This window comes from Garra rufa, chromosome 15, assembly GCF_049309525.1.
Source record: "Garra rufa chromosome 15, GarRuf1.0, whole genome shotgun sequence".
Classification (NCBI taxonomy): domain Eukaryota; kingdom Metazoa; phylum Chordata; class Actinopteri; order Cypriniformes; family Cyprinidae; genus Garra; species Garra rufa.
Genome location: NC_133375.1, coordinates 10,892,477 through 10,912,142, shown reverse-complemented (window position 1 = coordinate 10,912,142; position 19,666 = coordinate 10,892,477). Strand labels below are relative to the sequence as shown.

Genomic DNA, 19,666 nt, shown 5'->3' with positions numbered 1-19,666 from the left:
CGTGCAAATGGCTGCTTCCTGAGTGCAGGACAACAAGTGTGTCCAGGTGTGTGGGCATCATCTGTGCCTGCGGGTAGGGTTGGCTTCAGAGCTATGCCACTGCCAAGCACCCATCTGCTTGGAAAATGTTGTGTAAATGTTGTGGGGAGGTTCTGGCAGTGGTAATTTAAAACCCACCTAAGCCCTGCTGGGTTCAGCTACTGGGTAGACTCGGATTACATGTGCTTCAATACACTCGAGTTAAGAGGCAGGAGCCTCGTGTGTAAGCACATAAACACACATGCGTCTTTGCAAAACCATTGAAGAAAAGAACAAATGGAGAAAAGATTACAATAATCAATTTTTGGCAATCCAACTAATTCCTGATAAATGGACAAACAATCCCATCCATTTTTTTTATTAGACTATACTCTAATATCCTATTTAAAACATATCTGCTAATAATTTTACATGCCCACTGCAGTATTTTTATATCTTTTTTTAAACAATAAGTGGTTTCATAAAATTGCATTGACTACATCAATACAGATTATGACAAAGTGTCGAAGGTCAACACCACAGCAGTCTGGATGTATAATCACACTATGAATGATATTTGCACCAAGTGCAACAGCGTTAAATAGATTACACTAAATGAAAATAGCAGTATTTTCTTTGTACTATTTATTTTAGTTCATTTATATCGCACAATAAAACAACAGTCGCTGACCATTGTTCTGTACAAAATATAAAACCTAAATTAAAAACACTAATCAAGACAATAAAACAGTATACAAAGACAGTATATACACAGAAAAAGTAGCTCAGGATGACTCACATATTATAAGCCTTTTCTAAAAGGTGGGTTTTAAGTTTTGCTTTAAACAGAGATTATGCTAATGGGTAAAGGTAGGTGATTCCACAATTTGTCACAAGTTCCGAAAAATTCAAAGGTGCCAGCCCATTTAAGACCTTAAAAAACAAAGAGTAAAATCTTAAACTCTGTTTTAAAACATACCACAACCATCACAGGTGTTCATATTAATGTGTGCCAGTAAGAAGTCTAACAGCTGCATTATGGACAACCTGATCTCATGACGAAAACGTGTATTTGGCAAGATGCGAAATACGTACCAATAAGTACATATCACTGCAGTTTTCAACAGAAATGAACACTAGAGGAGGAAAAACAACAAGCACTTGTATGATTACAGCTTCATATGTTTCACTTTCCGGACGTAACAAGCTTGCTCGGTAGCTCAGCTGGCACAGAATTGGACTTAGGCTGCGGAATACTTGGGTATGAATCCCGTGAAAATCATGACTTACGATGAAAAAGCTGAAAGATGACATATCGAAAAACAAGCTAAAACGGCATGCTTGCAGCTGCGTTTTTAGGCCACATTCGCTTTTGTTCATACTATCGGGTAGGTTTAGGTGTAGTGCAGACTGTACGTTATTTTAAAACGAGAGTTATAGACATTTCAAGTCAGAACTGTGGTGACATGTACAGGGGGAAAAAAACAAACACTCTTTTAGCGCTACTCAGTGGACGTCTCACATTGAATATGTCACGAAACATACATGGCGCCACTTATCTTCTTGCAAAAACGTTCCCACAGGTGCATTTTCGTCATGAGATCAGGCTTATTATGGACTATTTGCAAGTGGTTAATTTAGGATTGACCACTACCTATATAGATTGAACTGCAGTAGTCTAGACAAAAATATATATATATTACTCTCTCAAACTCAGCAGGGGTTAAAAAGTTTTCAACTTTGGTCAGTAGTCTCAGGTGTAAAAAAAAAAAAAAAAAAAAAAAAAAGAAAATTTTTTTTTTTTTGATTTGACTATGGTAGAAAATGTAATTTATTGTGCGTTTCCAGCCACAGTTGTATCAACCATGTTTTCTGTGAGGTTGATTTTGTACACGTCACCACAGTTCTGACTTGAAATGTCCGATGAGAGGTGCTATAAATCTGATGCTCTGTGACGTTTAAAAATAACGTACCACCTGCACAAAATCTTCACCTTTCTGATAGTACAAACAAAAGTGAATGTGACGTAAAAACACAAATCGCAAGCATGCCGATTTAGCTTGTTTTTCGATATCTCATCTTTCAGCTCTTTCATTGTAAGTCATGTTTTTCACAGGATTCATACGCATCTTAAAGGGGTCATTGGATGCCCATTTTCCAAGTTGATGGTCTTAATAGCCGCGTTTCCACTGTCGGGCCAAAAGCGGGCGTGCTAGTGCGTGCCAGGGCCAGTCGCGTTTCCACTGTCACTTCCGGGGCCTGATCGTGCCTCGTCGGTGCTTCCTCAGGGCCAATGGCCCGGGTTTTTTCGGCCCTACGAAAACCTTGGGCCAAAGCGGGCCAGCTGGGGCTTGAGGCGTGGTCAAAGTGAAAGGCGGAGTGTGTCTGCGGTAAGAAGCGCATTTCGCCGAATTACTAATACAGGGCTCTTCTAAGCATTTGGGCCGAGGACAATATACAACGCCAGTTTGACGGCGTCTGCAGAAACGAAGACGTGATAAAAATAAAATTTTGGACAAATGCAAATAAGATCCTATAAAAATTAGATCTGATGTATAAGTTTATTTACATCGTCCAAAAACCCCCACAAAAACTCACCAACACACCTTGATAACATAACATACACTGTACCTGTATCTGTACCTAAATAAAGGCATAAAAAATTATACTAGAGGTACAACTGTGTAGGTATTTTTTGCAGTAGTGTGTAGATAATGTGCAACATTTAGTTTGATGTAATACCAAGTTAGACGAAAGATTTGTGTGTAGGTCATAAAAACAACGCTTCTTTTCAAGTGATTTATTAATGTAATATATTACAAATATTGCTGCTGCATAAACAAAGCACTTCTTGCATGAGAACAGACATCACCAACATTACAAGGCGTTTCTGCATTCGCTGTATCCGGCTTCCACGTCCCTGTATTGTTCTTTTTCGCCTTGCAGCTAACATAAGCTTTCGGCGTAAACGCCGCTGAGCCTCCGTCTTCGCATCTTGGTTTCGCTGCCTCATCTTCCACGAAGAAAACACCGAAAGGAGCAAACAACAGCCGCTTCAGCTGTCTTCGTTCGATGATCATCACACTACGCCGGTGACTTACTTTCAATCTCCCCGCTGAAAGGGGAGGGGTTTTGTGACGTTTGATCCAAGGAGGTGTGTTTGCGCAGCGAGGCTACTGGCTCGATAGTGGAAACGCAGCTTACTTTTGGCCTTGGTGCTTGCGACTCGAGGCCATTAGCCCCGCCCGGCACACTCTTAGCACTGGCTCACACAGGCCCGACAGTGGAAAAGCAGCTAATGAGAAGTCTATAACATACTTTGGTTAAAATGTCTCAAAGGGGATTTAAAAAACACTCCTTTTACCTAGTAAAAATCAGCCCTTTTTAGAGCGAGCTATTCTGTTGCATGTTCCTTTAAATGCTAATGAGCTCTCTGCAGTGGGATGGCCAGCCGCAATGTGTACTTTAGTCGAATTTAGCCACGTTCAGCTGTGAAACTTGCTAACTAGCACTTTATTAAGAAAGGCCATTTGCAGAGATGCATAAAAACCCTTATACTCACTTCTGCTGTGGGTAAAGCTGCATCACAAATGATTTGGACGAACATAGACCCATATGTAGATTGGGATCTGCGCTTTCATTTCAAAAACGAAAGTAATGTTAATCCTCTGCATCTTCACTGGCTCAAATGTCAGGAGTAAATGATGACTGCTATGTTCATTATTACATCCAACAACAGAACACCTCATTCGCTCAATCAGAGACGTTCTTGTCTTCCCCAGTCACACAATGGCAATCAGAGTCTGACTGTTTCAGCTTGGTAAGGGCAGGTCTAAGGTAAAGCACTCATGTCAATCAACTATCGTCACACAGACAAGAAGCTGAGAATTACCTGATATTAAAAAGGGGATATTACTTTTAAAGATTTAAAAAAATACCACTGGGTGGATTTTTATCATTGTAGGGTGGTTGTGTATACCAACTGGCAACACACATTTATGTTCAAACAACATGTAAAAGTGAGTTTTGCATCCGATGACCCCTTTAAGTCCAACTCTGTGTCGGCTGAGCTACCGTTTTTGACAATTTGTGCTACCCTGTCATGTACACCATGAACCTACCCTTACAGTAATAAAAATACAGTGTTGGTAGCATAATAATAATAATAATAACAATAATAATAATTAATTACATTTATATAGCGTTTTTTGCTTTTCTGAGCACTCAAAGTGCTTTTTTACATTGTGAGGGAGGTATCTCCTCATCCACCACCAGTGTGCAGCATCCACCTGGATGATGTGACGGCAGCCATAGTGTGCCAGAACGCCCACCACACACTAGCTTATGGGTGGAGAGGAGACAAGAGTGATGAAGCCAATCAGTAGATAAGGGGATTGTTTGGAGGCCATGATGGTTAGAGGCCAATAGACGAATTTGGCCAGGATGCCAAGGTCACACCTCTACTCGTTTCGAAAGTCATTCTTGGATTTTTAACGACCAGAGAGAGTCAAGACCTCGGTTTAGCATCTCATTCGAAGGACGGTGCTTCTTGATTAATCTGAAAGGCAGCATTATTTGTCAGAACACCAGAAAGCTAAACATATGGAGCTGTAATTATAATTGTGTACAAAATTGATTACAAGTGCTTGCTGTTTTACCTCCTCTAGTGTTCATTTCTGTTGGAAACTACAGTGATATGTACTTATTGGTACATATTTTGCGTCTTGCAAAAACGTAGAGTTATGTTTTCGTCATGAGACCAGGTTGCAATTAAAGCACACAGTCCAGCATTGTCATTATACTTAATGGGCACATATATTTGAGTGTCATCTGCGTAAAAATGAAATAATACTCTTTTTTATTTTTTAATTAAGCCCAAAGAGAGCATATATAAAGGGAAAGAATAGATCCTTGGGGATCCACGCCAAGTCAAACATGCTTTGGAGGATAAACATCCATTTATATAAACAGAAAAAGTTCTATTGTTCAAATAGGATTTGAACCAGTTCAGTTTCTGACCTTTAATACAAGCACAAATACATAGTAGTCGCAGATACTTGAAAAACAGTTAATCACATCTGTTAAAATTTTGAAAACATTCCTCAAAAAAAAAGATCTTTAAGAACTCTGATGAAAAAAAAAAGAAAAAAAAAATGTTGGTAAATCTGAGACAGACAGGAAAGGTGTGCGAGGGTCCACATTTCAAAGAGAAAAAAAAAGATGTTCTCTCAATTGATGAGCATAATTGTATGGCACATTACAAATAAAATAAATATCTTTGAATACTCTCTCTTTGTCATTCCTGCTCCTTTTCATTCAGAGCGATGATTCACAAAATCTTTGAGAGATTCAGATAAAAGCTCCAATTATTTATCATTATTTGTTGATATTTCATTTCATACACATCCTTGACTCTTTGCATAAATGCCTGCAATTTACCTTTATGTTGTGTGTGCCCGCAGGTGACATTTATGTGCGTGCATATCTGGATGTACTCTGAAAAGTGAAACCGAGCAGGGCTTAGGAAGAAAGAAAGAAAAAGAAAGCGCGAAGGGCCATAGAAAGGCAAGAACTGCGTGACTACTATATGTTGGGTATTAATGAGGGGCACTAAAAGACTCATTTCCCAAGATATCTCATCTATATAATAAGCCCCATTAGTGGGTCCAATTATGTCACACACGCGCACACTCTCCCCTCCATGCATCTTAAAATACACACCATGTCTAATATTTCTTCCTCACACACATACACACTTTTGCAGAATCCATTCACACATAGTAAGCATGCTTAAAACGTGCTTGTATCAGGTAGCGGTTTATTAATGAGTCGGTCTGTGTCATTGAGTGGGAGTACAAAGGATGGGACGCTCTCTTTCTCTCTCAAGAAGGAGAGCATGAGTCCCAGAGGTTCTCATTAGTTTGATCTCCACAATACACGCACACAGTGTGATATGTACGTGGTTTGCACCTACTGATTCCGCAGGAGTGTGCCAACAAGTTTCCCCCGCTCTTGGCTACATCAAAGCAACGGTTATTATTAGATAACATCTGTATTGTGCACTGTATACTAGACTTCCTGCGTGTTCAGGCTTTGTCATGCAATACCAAGGTCATTTTTATTTATGCATTATTTTAAAACTGTGGTTCTCAGCTAGTTTTGCATCAGGACCAAGGTTTTAAATTGGAAATGGAGTGGTGACCCAAAAATTGTCCTTAAAATCACATTCTGTACCAATTAGTTTATTATGAAATTCTGCTTGACATTTTAGATTAACTTAAGTGGTTAGTTCACTCAAAAATAATTTATGAAAAATATACAGTATTCACCCTCATGTTGTTCCAAATCCATAAATCTTTCGTTTACCTTTAAAACACAAATGCAGATTTTTAAATGTAACCCAAGAGATTTCTGTACCTCCAATGAAAGTTGATTTAACCTTAAACGTTGATGCTTCAAATAGAATAAATCGCAACTAAACACAATTATGTATGAATCATGTGGACTTCTGAAAAGAACCAATTAGATTTGTTCTTGTGTGTCAAGCACTTGAGCTTCCATTTACCAAATTTACCATATATGTGGTACATGTATGTATGTTTATCAATGTTTATACGTAAATAAAGGAATACATTAAATCCATTCATCATCTAAAGAGACAAAATTTGTTTGCAAGACTTTGACTAAACTTCTCAATTCTATGGATTACGTTTACTTCCATTTTATGGACTTTTTGAAGTATTAGTTTAATGGAGGGACAGATCACCTATCATCATTCCTATTTTGATTTCAGCAAATCAATTTGAGCAAACGCAGACGTGATTAATATTTATGAACCCAGCAACTGATTAATCCTCAGTGTGTTTTAAATTGTTACAGTGAGGGAAAAAATTATTTGATCCCTTGCTGATATTACAGCTTGTTAGCTATATAAAAGACATCTGTCCACAGAAGCAGTCAATCAGATTCTAAACTCTCCAACATGGCCAAGACCAAAGAGCTGTCCAGGGATGTCAGAGACAACATTGTAGACCTACACAAGGCTGGAATGGGCTACAAGACCATCACCAAGCAGCTTGGTGAGAAAATGACAACAGTCTGTGCGATTATTCGCAAATGGAAGAAACACAAAATAAAATCCCTCTGTCTGTGGCTCCATGCAAGATCTCACCTCGTGGAGTTTCAATGATCATGAGAACGGTGAGGAATCAGACCAGAACTACACAGGGCAGCTGGGACCATAATCACCAAGAAAACAACTGGAACAAACTACGCTGTGAAGGACTGAAATCCTGAAGCACCCGCAAGGTGCTCCTCCTCAAGAAAGCACATGTATAAGCCAGTCTGAAGTTTGCCAATGAACATCTGAATGATTCAGAGGAGAACTGGGTGAAAGTGTTGTGGTCAGATGAGACCAAAATCCAGCTCTTTGGCATCAACTCAACTCGCCGTGTTTGGAAGAGGAGGAATGCTGTCTAGGACCCCAAGAACACCATCCCCACCATCACACAAGGAGGTGGAAACATTATTCTTTGGGGGTGTGTTTCTGCTAAGGGGACAGGACAACTGCACTGCATCAAAGGGGCGATGGACGGGACCATGTGCCATCAAATTTTGGGTGAAAACCTCCTTCCCTCAGCCAGGGCATTGAAAATGAGTCGTGGATTGGTTTTCCAGCATGACAATGACCCAAAACACATGGCCAAGGAAACAAAGGAGTGGCTCAAGAAGAAGCATGTTAAGGTCCTGGAGTGGCCTAGCCAATCTCCAGACCTTACTCCCATAGAAAATCTGTGGAGGAAGCTAAATGTTCGAGTTGCCAAATGTCAGCCTCGAAACCTTAATGACTTGAAGAGGATCTGCAAAGAAGAGTGGGACAAAATCCCTCCTGAGATGTGTGCAAACCTGGTGGCCAACTATAAGAAACGTCTGAGTTCTGTGATTGCCAACAAGGATTTTGCCACCACTAAGTCATGTTTTGCAAAAGGGTCAAATACTTTTCATTTATTTCAATTTCATTTATTAAAATGCAAATCAATTTATAACTTTTTTAGAAATGCGTTTTTCAGGATTTTTTTTGTTGTTATTCTGTCTCTCATTCTTAAAATAAACCTACCATTAAAATTACAGACTGGTCATTTCTTTGTCAGTGGGCAAACGTACAACGTATGCATGAAATAAATGTATTTTAAATACATTTTAGTATATTTATTTTTCACTAGGGAAATATCAGACATAAATGACATTTTCTTGGACAAAAGTGTGCTTGCCGCTGAAAACAAGATAAATGCATTAATCTGTTTTAGTCTTTTTTTTCCAAGAAGAAAAAGATGTGCTAAAATTGTACTTCGCTTTTAGGAACACTCTAGACTGTAGATGACCTTAAAACTATCAGACGTGAAATAAAAACCACAAAACTCCAGTTTTGATTTCAGGTGGCTTTAAAACAACAATTACTTGACTTTTATGTCTTCGAGTTGCTGGTCTGTTATTAGTCTTCTGAATCAGACAGTCCTTGAACAGCATGTTGGTATGCTGTCTAGTGCGCAAAAAAATTGGCAAGAGCATTCTCAAAACTGCAACCTACAATCTGATTGATTGGCTTTACTCAATTTCCAGAAGTGCTTCAGGGTGCACAGGTTTTTATCAGTAAACCAGGAAATGTTGTGTTTACAAGATCTCAGGCCGTTAGAATGAGTGCTTCGGAGAAAGACCTAGAAGGTGGATTTGGAAAAGTTTATCACATTGAAATGTTGAACACGTTTACATGCACAACCTCACACTGATTATGTTGTATATACAACTGACAATGTGTAAGTTTTATGAAAAATAAAATAAAATTAAAGCTGCAAGCAGCGATGAAAGGGCCCTCGCACCTGGGCTCATCGCCGACCAGTGGGTTTAGGAAAACAGTGAATGGTGGGCAGTATGCTTTTAATATAGGGGAAATATGTCAAAGTCATTTATATGTTCCTGCTGCCAGCTGGTGGTGCTATGCCTATAACTGATTATTGGCATGTAGATGTGTTCAGGCCAGCAATTTCATTAAACATATACCCCCGGTTTCACAGACAAGGCTTAAGCCTAGTCCTAGACTAAAATGTAAGTCTGAGCTGTTTCAATTGAAACAAAATTGCACTGACTGATCTTAAAATATATCAGTGCCTTTGTTTTGTCTCAAGATGCACACCTGTAATGTTTTTTTTCCAAGCATGTTTATAAAAATGACTTAAATGTCCTAATTGAACTATGGCCTAATCCTGGCTTAGTCTAAGCCCTGTCTGTGAAACCGGGCCATAAAGTTTTGTGCAGATTGAACTTGGTCTGTTTGAGTTAGACACATCCTGCTGCCAAAAGGTGGCGCTATGATAATATCTGAATATTGTAAATGGGGTGTATGTAAAGATCTTCGCAATTTAACATCGCAAAGGCCTTTAGATTAGACTGGCCATTAAATCTCTAGGAGGAGTTTGTTACAGCGTAAAACATGTCACTTCCTGTTGCCAGGAGGTGGCGCTATGACTATAACTGAATATGGGCATGTAGATGTCTTCAGGTCAGGACTCAGGAGTGTTATCACACGTGAAGTTTGGGGCAAATTGGATACTGTATGTTATAACAACTTCCTGTTTCATGGCGTTCAGTAGTTGATCTGAATAAATCTCTAGGAGGAGTTTGTTCAAGTACGATGCCTGAAAATGGCAAAAATAACAAAAAATTTGCTGAGAAAATAAAAATAACAGACTTCCTGTTGGGTTTTGGATTTTGCGCCATGATACTTTTTTGTAGATATTGGTGTGTTACATGTGTCTACTGATTGTCGTGCATGTACGTGAAGTGTAGCTCAAAGCGCTCTCCAATGAACGTGTAGGTGGCGCTATCAAGCCATTTTGCCACACCCACTTCTGAAACCCATATCAGACGTAAATGTTCGCCAGTTCTCATGTGTGTGCAAAGTTTAAATGAGATTTAAAGCATGTTTAGGCCCTTAAAAATACAAATTTGGAGAATTATAATAATAATAATAATAATAAACAGAGCAATTTTAATAGGGTCCTCGCACCACTGGTGCTCGAGCCCTAATAAATTAAAGTAGTTTTACAAATGACTTAGATAGTCTCTTCTTTTCTATTTGCAATGTGGACATCACTTTATGCTTAAAAGTGAGGCTACACAAGACTAGACCACATCAGACATCAGTCATTTTAGTCAACAGGTACCATATTTTAAAGTGGGAGCAAATCAAGTGAAGTAAACACCTGAAAACCGCAATCATGCAGCAAAGCACTTGACGTCAATCTCTCATTATTTCGACTGTTTTGAGTTTTTCTGAACTTTGGGGTGTTTACCGCTTAAAGAATCCCTCATGATGACTACAAACCCACATTTATTCAGTTTGATGGCAGCTGAGACAGATGAGGAATTTAAAAATGTCTAAACTCTCTCTCTCCCTCACCGTGCAGAGTTTGACAGTGGTTTAAAAGAGTCGGAGAGAAGTCAAAGACAGACAGGGTGGGAAAGAAAAATATTCATACTTTCCCCACACTCCAGAGCGCATCTCCCAAAACTCATCTCACTCAAAAAGCGCTTTAGTCTGAAATATGTCAATGTCTGGACGCAGCGCCTACTGTCAGGCTGACTAAGCTTGGTTTAATCCACTGGGCAGAGCTGGAATTGGACTGGGGACTGACTGGAGTGCTGGGCGCAGTCAAACCGAACAGTGAGATACTGCCGACCTGTCAGCGGTGTCTTTTTGTACAACCTCCGAACAGGCGCTCTACGACTCTCTCAATGTGCAACTCGAACTTTCGTGTATGTGTGGACACAATCTTAAAAAGTGTTGTCTTAGTAGCGAGGCATCAACTGTGTACAGAACTTCAGACAGACATACAAGCAAGCCAAAAACACTTGGAAGGAAAGCGCTGAAGTTTTGGAGAGACTGCTGTGCCTAGAAATCTAGTGAACGCCTACTCAGAGAGCTTTATTTGGACTTCGGATGTGAAGGTCATCTCAAAACTCTAGTTAGCAAGATTATGCCACCATCTTAAATCAGGGCTCAACCTTAAGATTTTTTTTCTGTTGGCTCAGTTGGGAGGCTAATGCAGGTTTGTACTGCCAATATTTTCATGGCACTACAAAAACTACATTTTATTAATGTGTGGTACAAATAAATACTTTCTATTAAACATTCGATTTATTTATTTATTTAAAAAGGAAACAGCATATTAAGAGATCCTGCACTTTCTGACCAACAAATTTCCATATTATAACTAAAAATATTTTAATTACTCAAAAAATAGTTTTTAGTCAAAGAAACACTTCAGAACTGAGAAAAATGTTTAGTTTAAATACTACAAAATCATACACTGGAAAGCAATGGTGTAGTGTGATTTGTTGATCATTTAATCACACTCATTATAAGAAATCATCATCGAAAAGGTAATTCTTAATCCATTTCAACCAGATAAAGTTTCAACAACAATCCATCAGAAAAACAACTTATGAGTAAGTTTCTAAAGCATAAAAACACATAGAAATGGTCAACAAATAAGACATAGTGACAATTACAGTTAAAAGTTCAGAAACCTGCAAAATGTTAATTATTTTACCAAAATAAGAGGGATCGTTCAAAATGCATGTTATTTTTTAATTAGTACTGACCTGAATAAGCTATTTCACATTTCACATAAAATTCAATAAATTCTGAAGGGCAATACTAAATGAAAAAATATGATATTTAGGCAAAATAAGAAAAATGTACACATTTTCATTCTGTTCAAAAGTTTTCACCCCCAGTTCTTAATAGAATGGTCTTTTATTTGGAGCATCAGTGAGCATTTGAACCTACTGTAATAGTTGTATATGAGTCCCTCATTTGTACTCAATGTGAAAAGTTGGATCTCTAAATCATACAGTCATTGTTAGAAAGGATTCAAATACAAACAAAATGCTGAAAAATAAATAATTTGTGGGGCCTGAAGGATTTTTCTGAAGAACAGCAGGCAGTTTAACTGTTCAGGACAAAAGATGGGATTCATGAACAACTATCACCAAAAAAGAAAAAAACACTAAAAAAAGTATTAAGAATAAAGCGTATGTAAACTTTTGAACAGGGTCATTTTTTTATAAATTCAACTATTATTTTCTCTTGTGGACTAGATGTAAAGTCGTTTATGTGAAATATCTTATTTAGGTCAGTACTTAATAAAAAAATAACATGCATTTTGTATGATCCCTCTTATTTTGGTGAAATAATTGAACCTTTTTCAGATTCTGCGGGGTGTATGTAAACTTTTGACTTCAACTGTACAGGCCTGACATTTTCAAATATCTCGCCCAGACTTACTGTAGAGCCATGAAGATACTCAATTCTGGCCAAAATCCTAAGCATATCTATTGTATATGGCAAAAAAATGCTATCAAGTTATCAAGTTTAGACATACATTCCTAGTTTTGGGGGACTTCGAAGAAACAAGTGAGAGGATAGTCTGCAAAAATATGTTAAAAGGGAAGGTGAGAATAATGAAAAGTGCAAAAGCGCTGATTCAGGTTGGTATTTTCCAGGACGGTGGGCTGTATGAATATTAACTGTCAGAACAAGCAGGAATATCGATCCACCTTTTGCAGGGTTCAATAGAGCCAGCTCAAGGTTGGACAGGAGTGACAGAATTCAGAGGAGAGATCATTGGTCTGTGTGAATGTGTCAAGAGCTTGTGGGTGTTTGTCGGTGAGTCATTCTACATCGAATCTCTGCCATCTTGGAGTCACTGTACCTTATCTGACGAATGGAAAAGTCGTAACCTCTCTGAGATGAACTCATTTCTCAGAATAAGGTGAACAGTACCAAGAAAACACAATTTGACACAATTGTCTGTGTGGATGTTTATATTGATAGCTCACAAATCTTGTGATATTGGCTGAGCATATCACAGTGTTTATCAGCTCGATCTGTGATGTGAGTTGTCTCTGCGTGTTTCACCAGGGACTACATGCTTGGACAATTTATTTTCCACATTGATTCTGTTTGGACTTGACACATCATGATGGATCCATGCACCACTCTGGGCCATGTTGACTGATGCCTTACTGTCATGTTTTGCCTGTAGCATGTACAATGCTGTGATTAAAAATGCAGTGTTTGGTTTATGTCAAACAAACTTTAACTGAGCACATGTCTAGTTAAAAGTTCCACTTTTGATTTGTCTGTCCATAAAATGTCCCAGAGGATCATCCAAGTGCTTCTAAAAGGATTAGTTCACTCCTGAATTAAAATTCCCTGATAATTTACTCATCCCCATGTCATCAAAGATTTTCACGTCTTTCTTTCTTCAGTTGAAAAGAAATTCCAGGATTTTTTCCATATAGTGGACTTCAATAGGGATCAATAGGTTGAAGGTCCAAACTGTAGTTTCAATGCAGCGTAAAAGGGCTCTACATGATCCCAGCTGAGGAAAAAGGGTCTTATCTAGTGAAAGCATGGTAATTTTCTAAAAAAAAAAAAAAAAAAAGTTTATACGAAAAAATATATAAAGCTAAGAAACCAAAACAAAGCGAAACTAAAAGTACCAGACGTTGGGCTCACGTACCTCTGTAACTCGGCACAAATCCAAATGTTTTCATATTCACAATGTATTTAAATGATAAACAATTTTTTAAAACGTATACTAGGCTTTCTACTTCACAGACATTCATATATTGACGGAAAAAATATATAAATCACCCTTCACATGAGCAAAAATGTGCTTGCCATAACAGCAGCGTGGGCCGGTTATATAGGCTACAGACTATTTAACTTGCCCAGTGTAACCTTTTATATGTTTGGTTGATTGTATTTTATTTTGATGATGTACAGACTGCGATGCCAAGTTTGAATTGCTAGAATATGTGGTGTCTGTGTGCGCGCGGGGCGCCGGTGCGATTGAATAGCTGAATTAAATACTCTATAAATAAAATACTCTCACTATTTTTTTGTCATACAGATAAGAGTTAGACATAATCCAAAACTGCAAAGTGTTTACTTTTATTTTGGCACACTCTCAGTAAAAACAGAACATTTGTGCTTTTGTAAAATAAAGCAAACAAACAGGATGCGCATTCTGTCAGCTTGGTTCTCTGTTTTCTTTCCGTGAACTTGCTTGCGGAGCACCGCACCTTGCATCTGTTAATTATTTAAGACAGATATATTTTGCATATGTATACCTTTTATATATAGACTATGATTGCATTTTATTTTTATGAAAAAAAAATATATTTGTAATGTAACTTACATATAGGCTACATTTTCCATCATCCTGTGACCTATTTTTGACCCAGGGTTTTAAAACCTTTGCCCTAGACTGTAGTTAGGTTTATGCAGAAACTTGTAAATGATGTTCCGATACAGGCGGTTGTGGCATCAACGTTTAGAGTCGTCATTGAATTTTCCGGGAAAACTGAACTTGTATTGTTAGTGTCGGTCACAGCGCCTTTTAACTGCTGTTTTGGATTAAAATGAAAAGCGAATTAAGCACTGCGTGAGACCTTTCAAACGTGACTTTGTTAGCGGTTGACCAATATATCAGCAAGGCCGATATATCTGCCGATATTTGGCATTTTTTAAATATCGGCATCTGCCGATAAGTGTTTTTGTTTGGCTGATGTGTTCGAGGCAGGGCTTTAATTTTGATAGTGCTGAAGTTGGTAGGGCCTATGCACACAGTGCTTATATTCTCCCTCTTGTTTGCTGTCTAATATAGATAGAAGTCTGTCTAATAATCAGATAGAACTGTTAAACAAATTAATTAATGACGTGTGCATTTGTGTCCGGCACGATTGCATGTGCTCTGCATGACGGTCAGTCAATGCGAATTGAATACGGACAGGAGGAGAGTTCAGCTTCACTGGAGATCGACATATGCGATCGACAAACTTTACACTCATGATTTCAAATTATGCTGCGCTTTATGCATTTGCCAACTGTCATATTCCATGTGTATGCCATATGTAATTTTTACTGTGTGCTGTATGTAAAATGAGTGTTACCTTGGCTTTTTTTTTTAAATATGTTTCCCAATGCAGACAAACTTCCCAGAATACTGAGTGCCCAGTTGGTTACAGTGTTTACTTTTTTTTATTATATTTTTATTAAATATATATTTATTTATTTGTGAAAAATAATTTGTCATATAAAGTATGTTTATTTTACACATTTACTTTTTAGTTCATTCATTTTAAAAATTTAATAAAATTATATCGGCTTCATATCGGCAATCGAACACCCTGCTTCACCCTGCTTTCCAATATATCAGCATTGGCTGTAAAAAAAAAAAAACAATATCGATCAACCACTAGACTATGTAATGTGTAAGGGTCAAGCTAGTGCAAGATGAGCATTTGTGGTTAAAAAGTATATACATTTTTGTTTTTTTTTAGAAAATGATCCTTATACATCTAGATAAGACCCTTATTCCTCGGCAGTAATCATGTAGAGCCTTACAAATATATCTTACAACTCCAATTTATTTAAAGTATTTAGTGCAAATGTATATTCTTTTTGCTCTGCAAACCGACTTGAGCACTGGCTTAAAGTGTTATACAAATTAAACATAGTATTAGTGACAACAGGTAACATGTTAGAGTCCATAAGGGGATGACTAGCTCCACATAGAGAAATTTAAAAAATGTAAATTGTCAGTGTACATTATAAGTAAGACAAGCCTTTTTTTTCTTTTTTTGTAGTGTAATTATTACCAGTCAATCTCAAATAAAAAATGGCAGAACCTTTTTAAGATGCAGTACAAGACCAATTCACACAAATTCACTCCCTCATGTTGCACAGAGAGTCTCCCTTACACATTCGCCACCGTTTTATTCAAAATTACCATATTTATGATGCTGCGATGTACTGAATCGTGAAGTGTATCATATCATGAAGTAGTTGGCTATACCCAGCCCTAGAGTTAAAAATATATGATTGTGTAATTTAGGTCTCAATGTTATGTAGCATGTGTGCGTTACAGTATGTCACATATAACAGAACACACAGCATATGAACCTTATGAAGTCTGAAATGAAAGTTCACTGCCGTGACGGGCCTTTTGACACAAAAATGAGCACATATATTTAAAACGTGTATGCAAATGTCTGCTATCACACTCAAACACTCCCACATGAGTCTCAGTTTGTGAATATGTATAAAGTGGCTTGATACAACCACCTCACAAACCGGCACACACACACAGTTTGTGTGGCAACAGAGCAAGCTGAAGAACAAAAAGCACAGGTTCACAGCCTCGGCCATAAATCTTTGTTGTGTGTGTTGATAACACACTAAATGTGTGTCATTTAGTGTGTGTGTGTGTGTGTGTGTGTGTGTGTGTTGTTGACTCACCAGCTGCCACTGCCGAGCACATGACAAAGAACATGCCCACAGCGATTCTCTTCAGAGAGGAGGGCAGCAGGCCTTTGCGTTTGAGGATGGGGTCCACCACTTTATCCTTGAGGGGGATCAACATGAGGATCAACACGGCGTCAAACATGGTCAGCCAAGCTGCTGGGAAGCGGAAGGTATTCTGGGAAACAACAGGGGAATATAATGAGTCATGTTTACAAAACACTAGGGGATGAACAAACAGGAAGCAGTCTATGTGCAGGTCGCTCGTAATACTCAGGTGCTTCATTCTCCTTCATTGAGAAAGTAAGTACAAGTCTAAACGTGAATTCGGGGAGAGCATATAGGAACAAGAGAGAGCAGAAAACTGAATCATTCCAGCAACCTTAGCGCCCTCATGTGGCCAGTGCTGGTCAATGGCTGTGAAACTCATCCTGTAGGAGAGAGGGACAGGTCTCTTAATAGCCCATAAAATCATTAATCACTTGTTAAGTACTTTAATATCACATGGGGATTGAATAGCATGCGTCAGAGCACCTGTTTCGTAATGAATGGCTGATTGCTCCACGTGCCACTGATGTGTGATGGAAAACAAATAGGTGCATCACCTATTTGAAAATAATGACAGATTTGGGAATTCAGGATCGGTTTGACAAAGAAAAAAAAAGCTTTTGCATTAATAAGAAACTAAATTTTTAAATTAAAAAAAAAGAAAAGAAAACGAGTTCGCCAATGCAACACTTTTGGAATAAAGACATATTTGGACATTTAAGACCATTTAAGTCTAAACCTTTGTGCAACCTTATAGACATATATAAATTATATATTTAATTATATTATATTTTTAATATATAATTTAATGTTATATATATTAATTATATATTTAATATATAATTTAATGTTAATGCTAACTGCATACATTTTGGCTCAGGTGTGTATTTTTATTGGAATTTAATATTTCACCCTCATTTCCTTTAATAATTCTATGTCTCTAGGTACAAAAAATAGTTCCTCTCAGCACCTTTTGGACAAAAATGTCCTTATTTAAAAACTTATAAAAATGTGATTTTTAATCCCAAGGCTATTTAACCTTAAAATAATGGAATATTTGTTGTTTTGTATCTGTTGACAAGGCTTCAAAAATTTAAATTTTTTACTAGATGGTGCCATTTTTTCAAGTTTGGCATATAAAGCAAATACTCGCTTTATTCCTGTTTTCTGATTATGCAGATTGTAGTCTATTATAGAGTTAACTAGATAAATTATGGAGCTATAATTGTTAATGTATGTTGGTATGGATGTCAGAGTGTGGTTTGTATGTGTATCCTAAATAAAATGTTTGTGTGTGTGCACCAATGTTTGAGAGAAAATATACTCTACTGCGAATCACGATTCCCATCACTGTGTATGCCAGCGGAGCTTTGCTGGAATGTATTGGTGAAAGTTTGGTACTGCACCCAAAACAAAATCTCACTAAAAGCCCATTTTTTGAGATGTCAACCTCAAATTTGGAGGAGTCACTACCCTCTTAAAAATGAAGGTTCCAAAAACGTGTTTTTGCAGCGATGCCATAGAAGAACCATTTTTGGTTCCCCAAAGAACCTTTCAGTGAACAGTTCTTAAAAGAACAATTTTCAAGAACATAAAAAAATTAAAGAACCTTTTTCGACTATAAAGAACCTTTCCTGTATTTGAAAGGTTTCATGAATGTTCAAGGTTCTTCATGGAACTATCAATTCCAATAAAGAACCTTTATTTTTAAGAGTGTCTGTGCCAATAGCCTCATAGGCAGCGTGACAAAATATGGTGCAGTTGAACTTTAGGTGTCCCGATTTCGAAAAACCCACCTTGTGGACCTTTCCCAGCCCTGCCCCCTTCTCTCTCTCCCACTCACTTCCTGTCATATCTTCACTGTCCTATCAAGAAAAATGCAAAAACGGGCAAAAAAAAACATAATCCTATGTGATTGCTAAAGGCATTTTTGTAGTGTAGTACTATTGGTGTGTTCCATTTGAACGCAAGTGGCCTGCAAATCATGCCCTTCATAGAGTATTGTGCCATTTTATGCAAAACTCCAATCTGAAACAAGCGTACCAAACAAGTGGACCGAGACTGCTAAAAAGATGAGTCTTGGTCTGCTTCCAAACGAACTTTGGGGCGATTGCTCTGTTAGTGCACTTCATTTGACTAAGTGTGAACGCTACCATCCGAACCCCGGTGCGCACCAAACAAGCGGACAAAGAGTGCTAAAAAGATGGGTCTCGGTCTGCTTCCACACAAACTCTGTTGCAATTACTCTGTTCATTTGCGCAAGCGTTCATTTGCGCAAGCAACAGATTGCTCTGTTCATTTGCGCGAGTGTGAACGCTGCAACATGGACCAAATACTTCTAATTAAACTAAAAATAGGAAGTAATGACAATGTGACACTATGTGACATGATTTCACAAAGGGAACAAGCGGTGTATCCAAAACAAAATGAGCACAGAGAAAACCTAAAGCAATAAGGAGGTAGAGTGCCTTTTATGAAACTCTTCTTGAGTTTACGGTTGGTGAAAATAAAGATCATATATTAGGGCTGGGCCGATAAACGATATCATATCGAATCGCGATAAAATTTATGTTAATAACGATGATAAGCTCTAGACATTTTTTGCTCGATATGGATTAATCTAAGAGCCAATCACACAGCAGAAATATGAGACAACAGTCAATCAGCGTACAGCGTGCAGCGTGCCTGTGCACGTCAAAGTACAAAGTTCATTTCCTACCACACTTTGCGAAGCAAACTTAACACCAGGACGACAAAAAAAAAAAAAATAGAGAGAGAGTGGAAGCAGCGACGAAAGTGAAACTAACCTCGAGTTATTATCCAAAGATGTTGAAACTGTCGACAAAAATAGGTAGCACGAATTCCGTTATATAAGTGGTTTGGCTATCTGAAAAGTGACTCTCAGCTCAGCTGAGAGTTTGGCGCGAATGTTAAAACTGAAACCGAAAGCAAAACACGCACGCGCATTCAAAAGCAATTTTAATCCCCCTTGTTTAGAGAGTGACTCCCCAATGCACACAAATTAGGCTACATTACATATCTAAGCTGTTATTAGTATGTAGGCTATGATAGGTTGTGTATTGCTATAGCTCTGTATCATTCTTGAAATATTCGTTCTCTATTTGCAATTAGAATAATGAGAGAGTAGCCTACTTTGATTATGGCTGAATTGTCTGCACTTAATACTATTAAGAAAGAACTGTGTCGTAATTTTTTGTTATTTATACT

At 37.9% G+C, this 19,666-nt stretch overlaps 1 protein-coding gene across 1 annotated transcript in view; it reads right to left on the bottom strand.

Annotated features, from left to right (window-relative positions):
• Window positions 1–19,666, bottom strand: part of slc15a4 (solute carrier family 15 member 4) — an 87,148-nt gene that overhangs the window by 45,923 nt on the left and 21,559 nt on the right. The window contains exon 6 of the mRNA XM_073818947.1: window positions 16,388–16,568. Coding sequence (XP_073675048.1) covers window positions 16,388–16,568 — 181 coding nt within the window. The remainder of the gene's footprint in view (window positions 1–16,387; window positions 16,569–19,666) is intronic.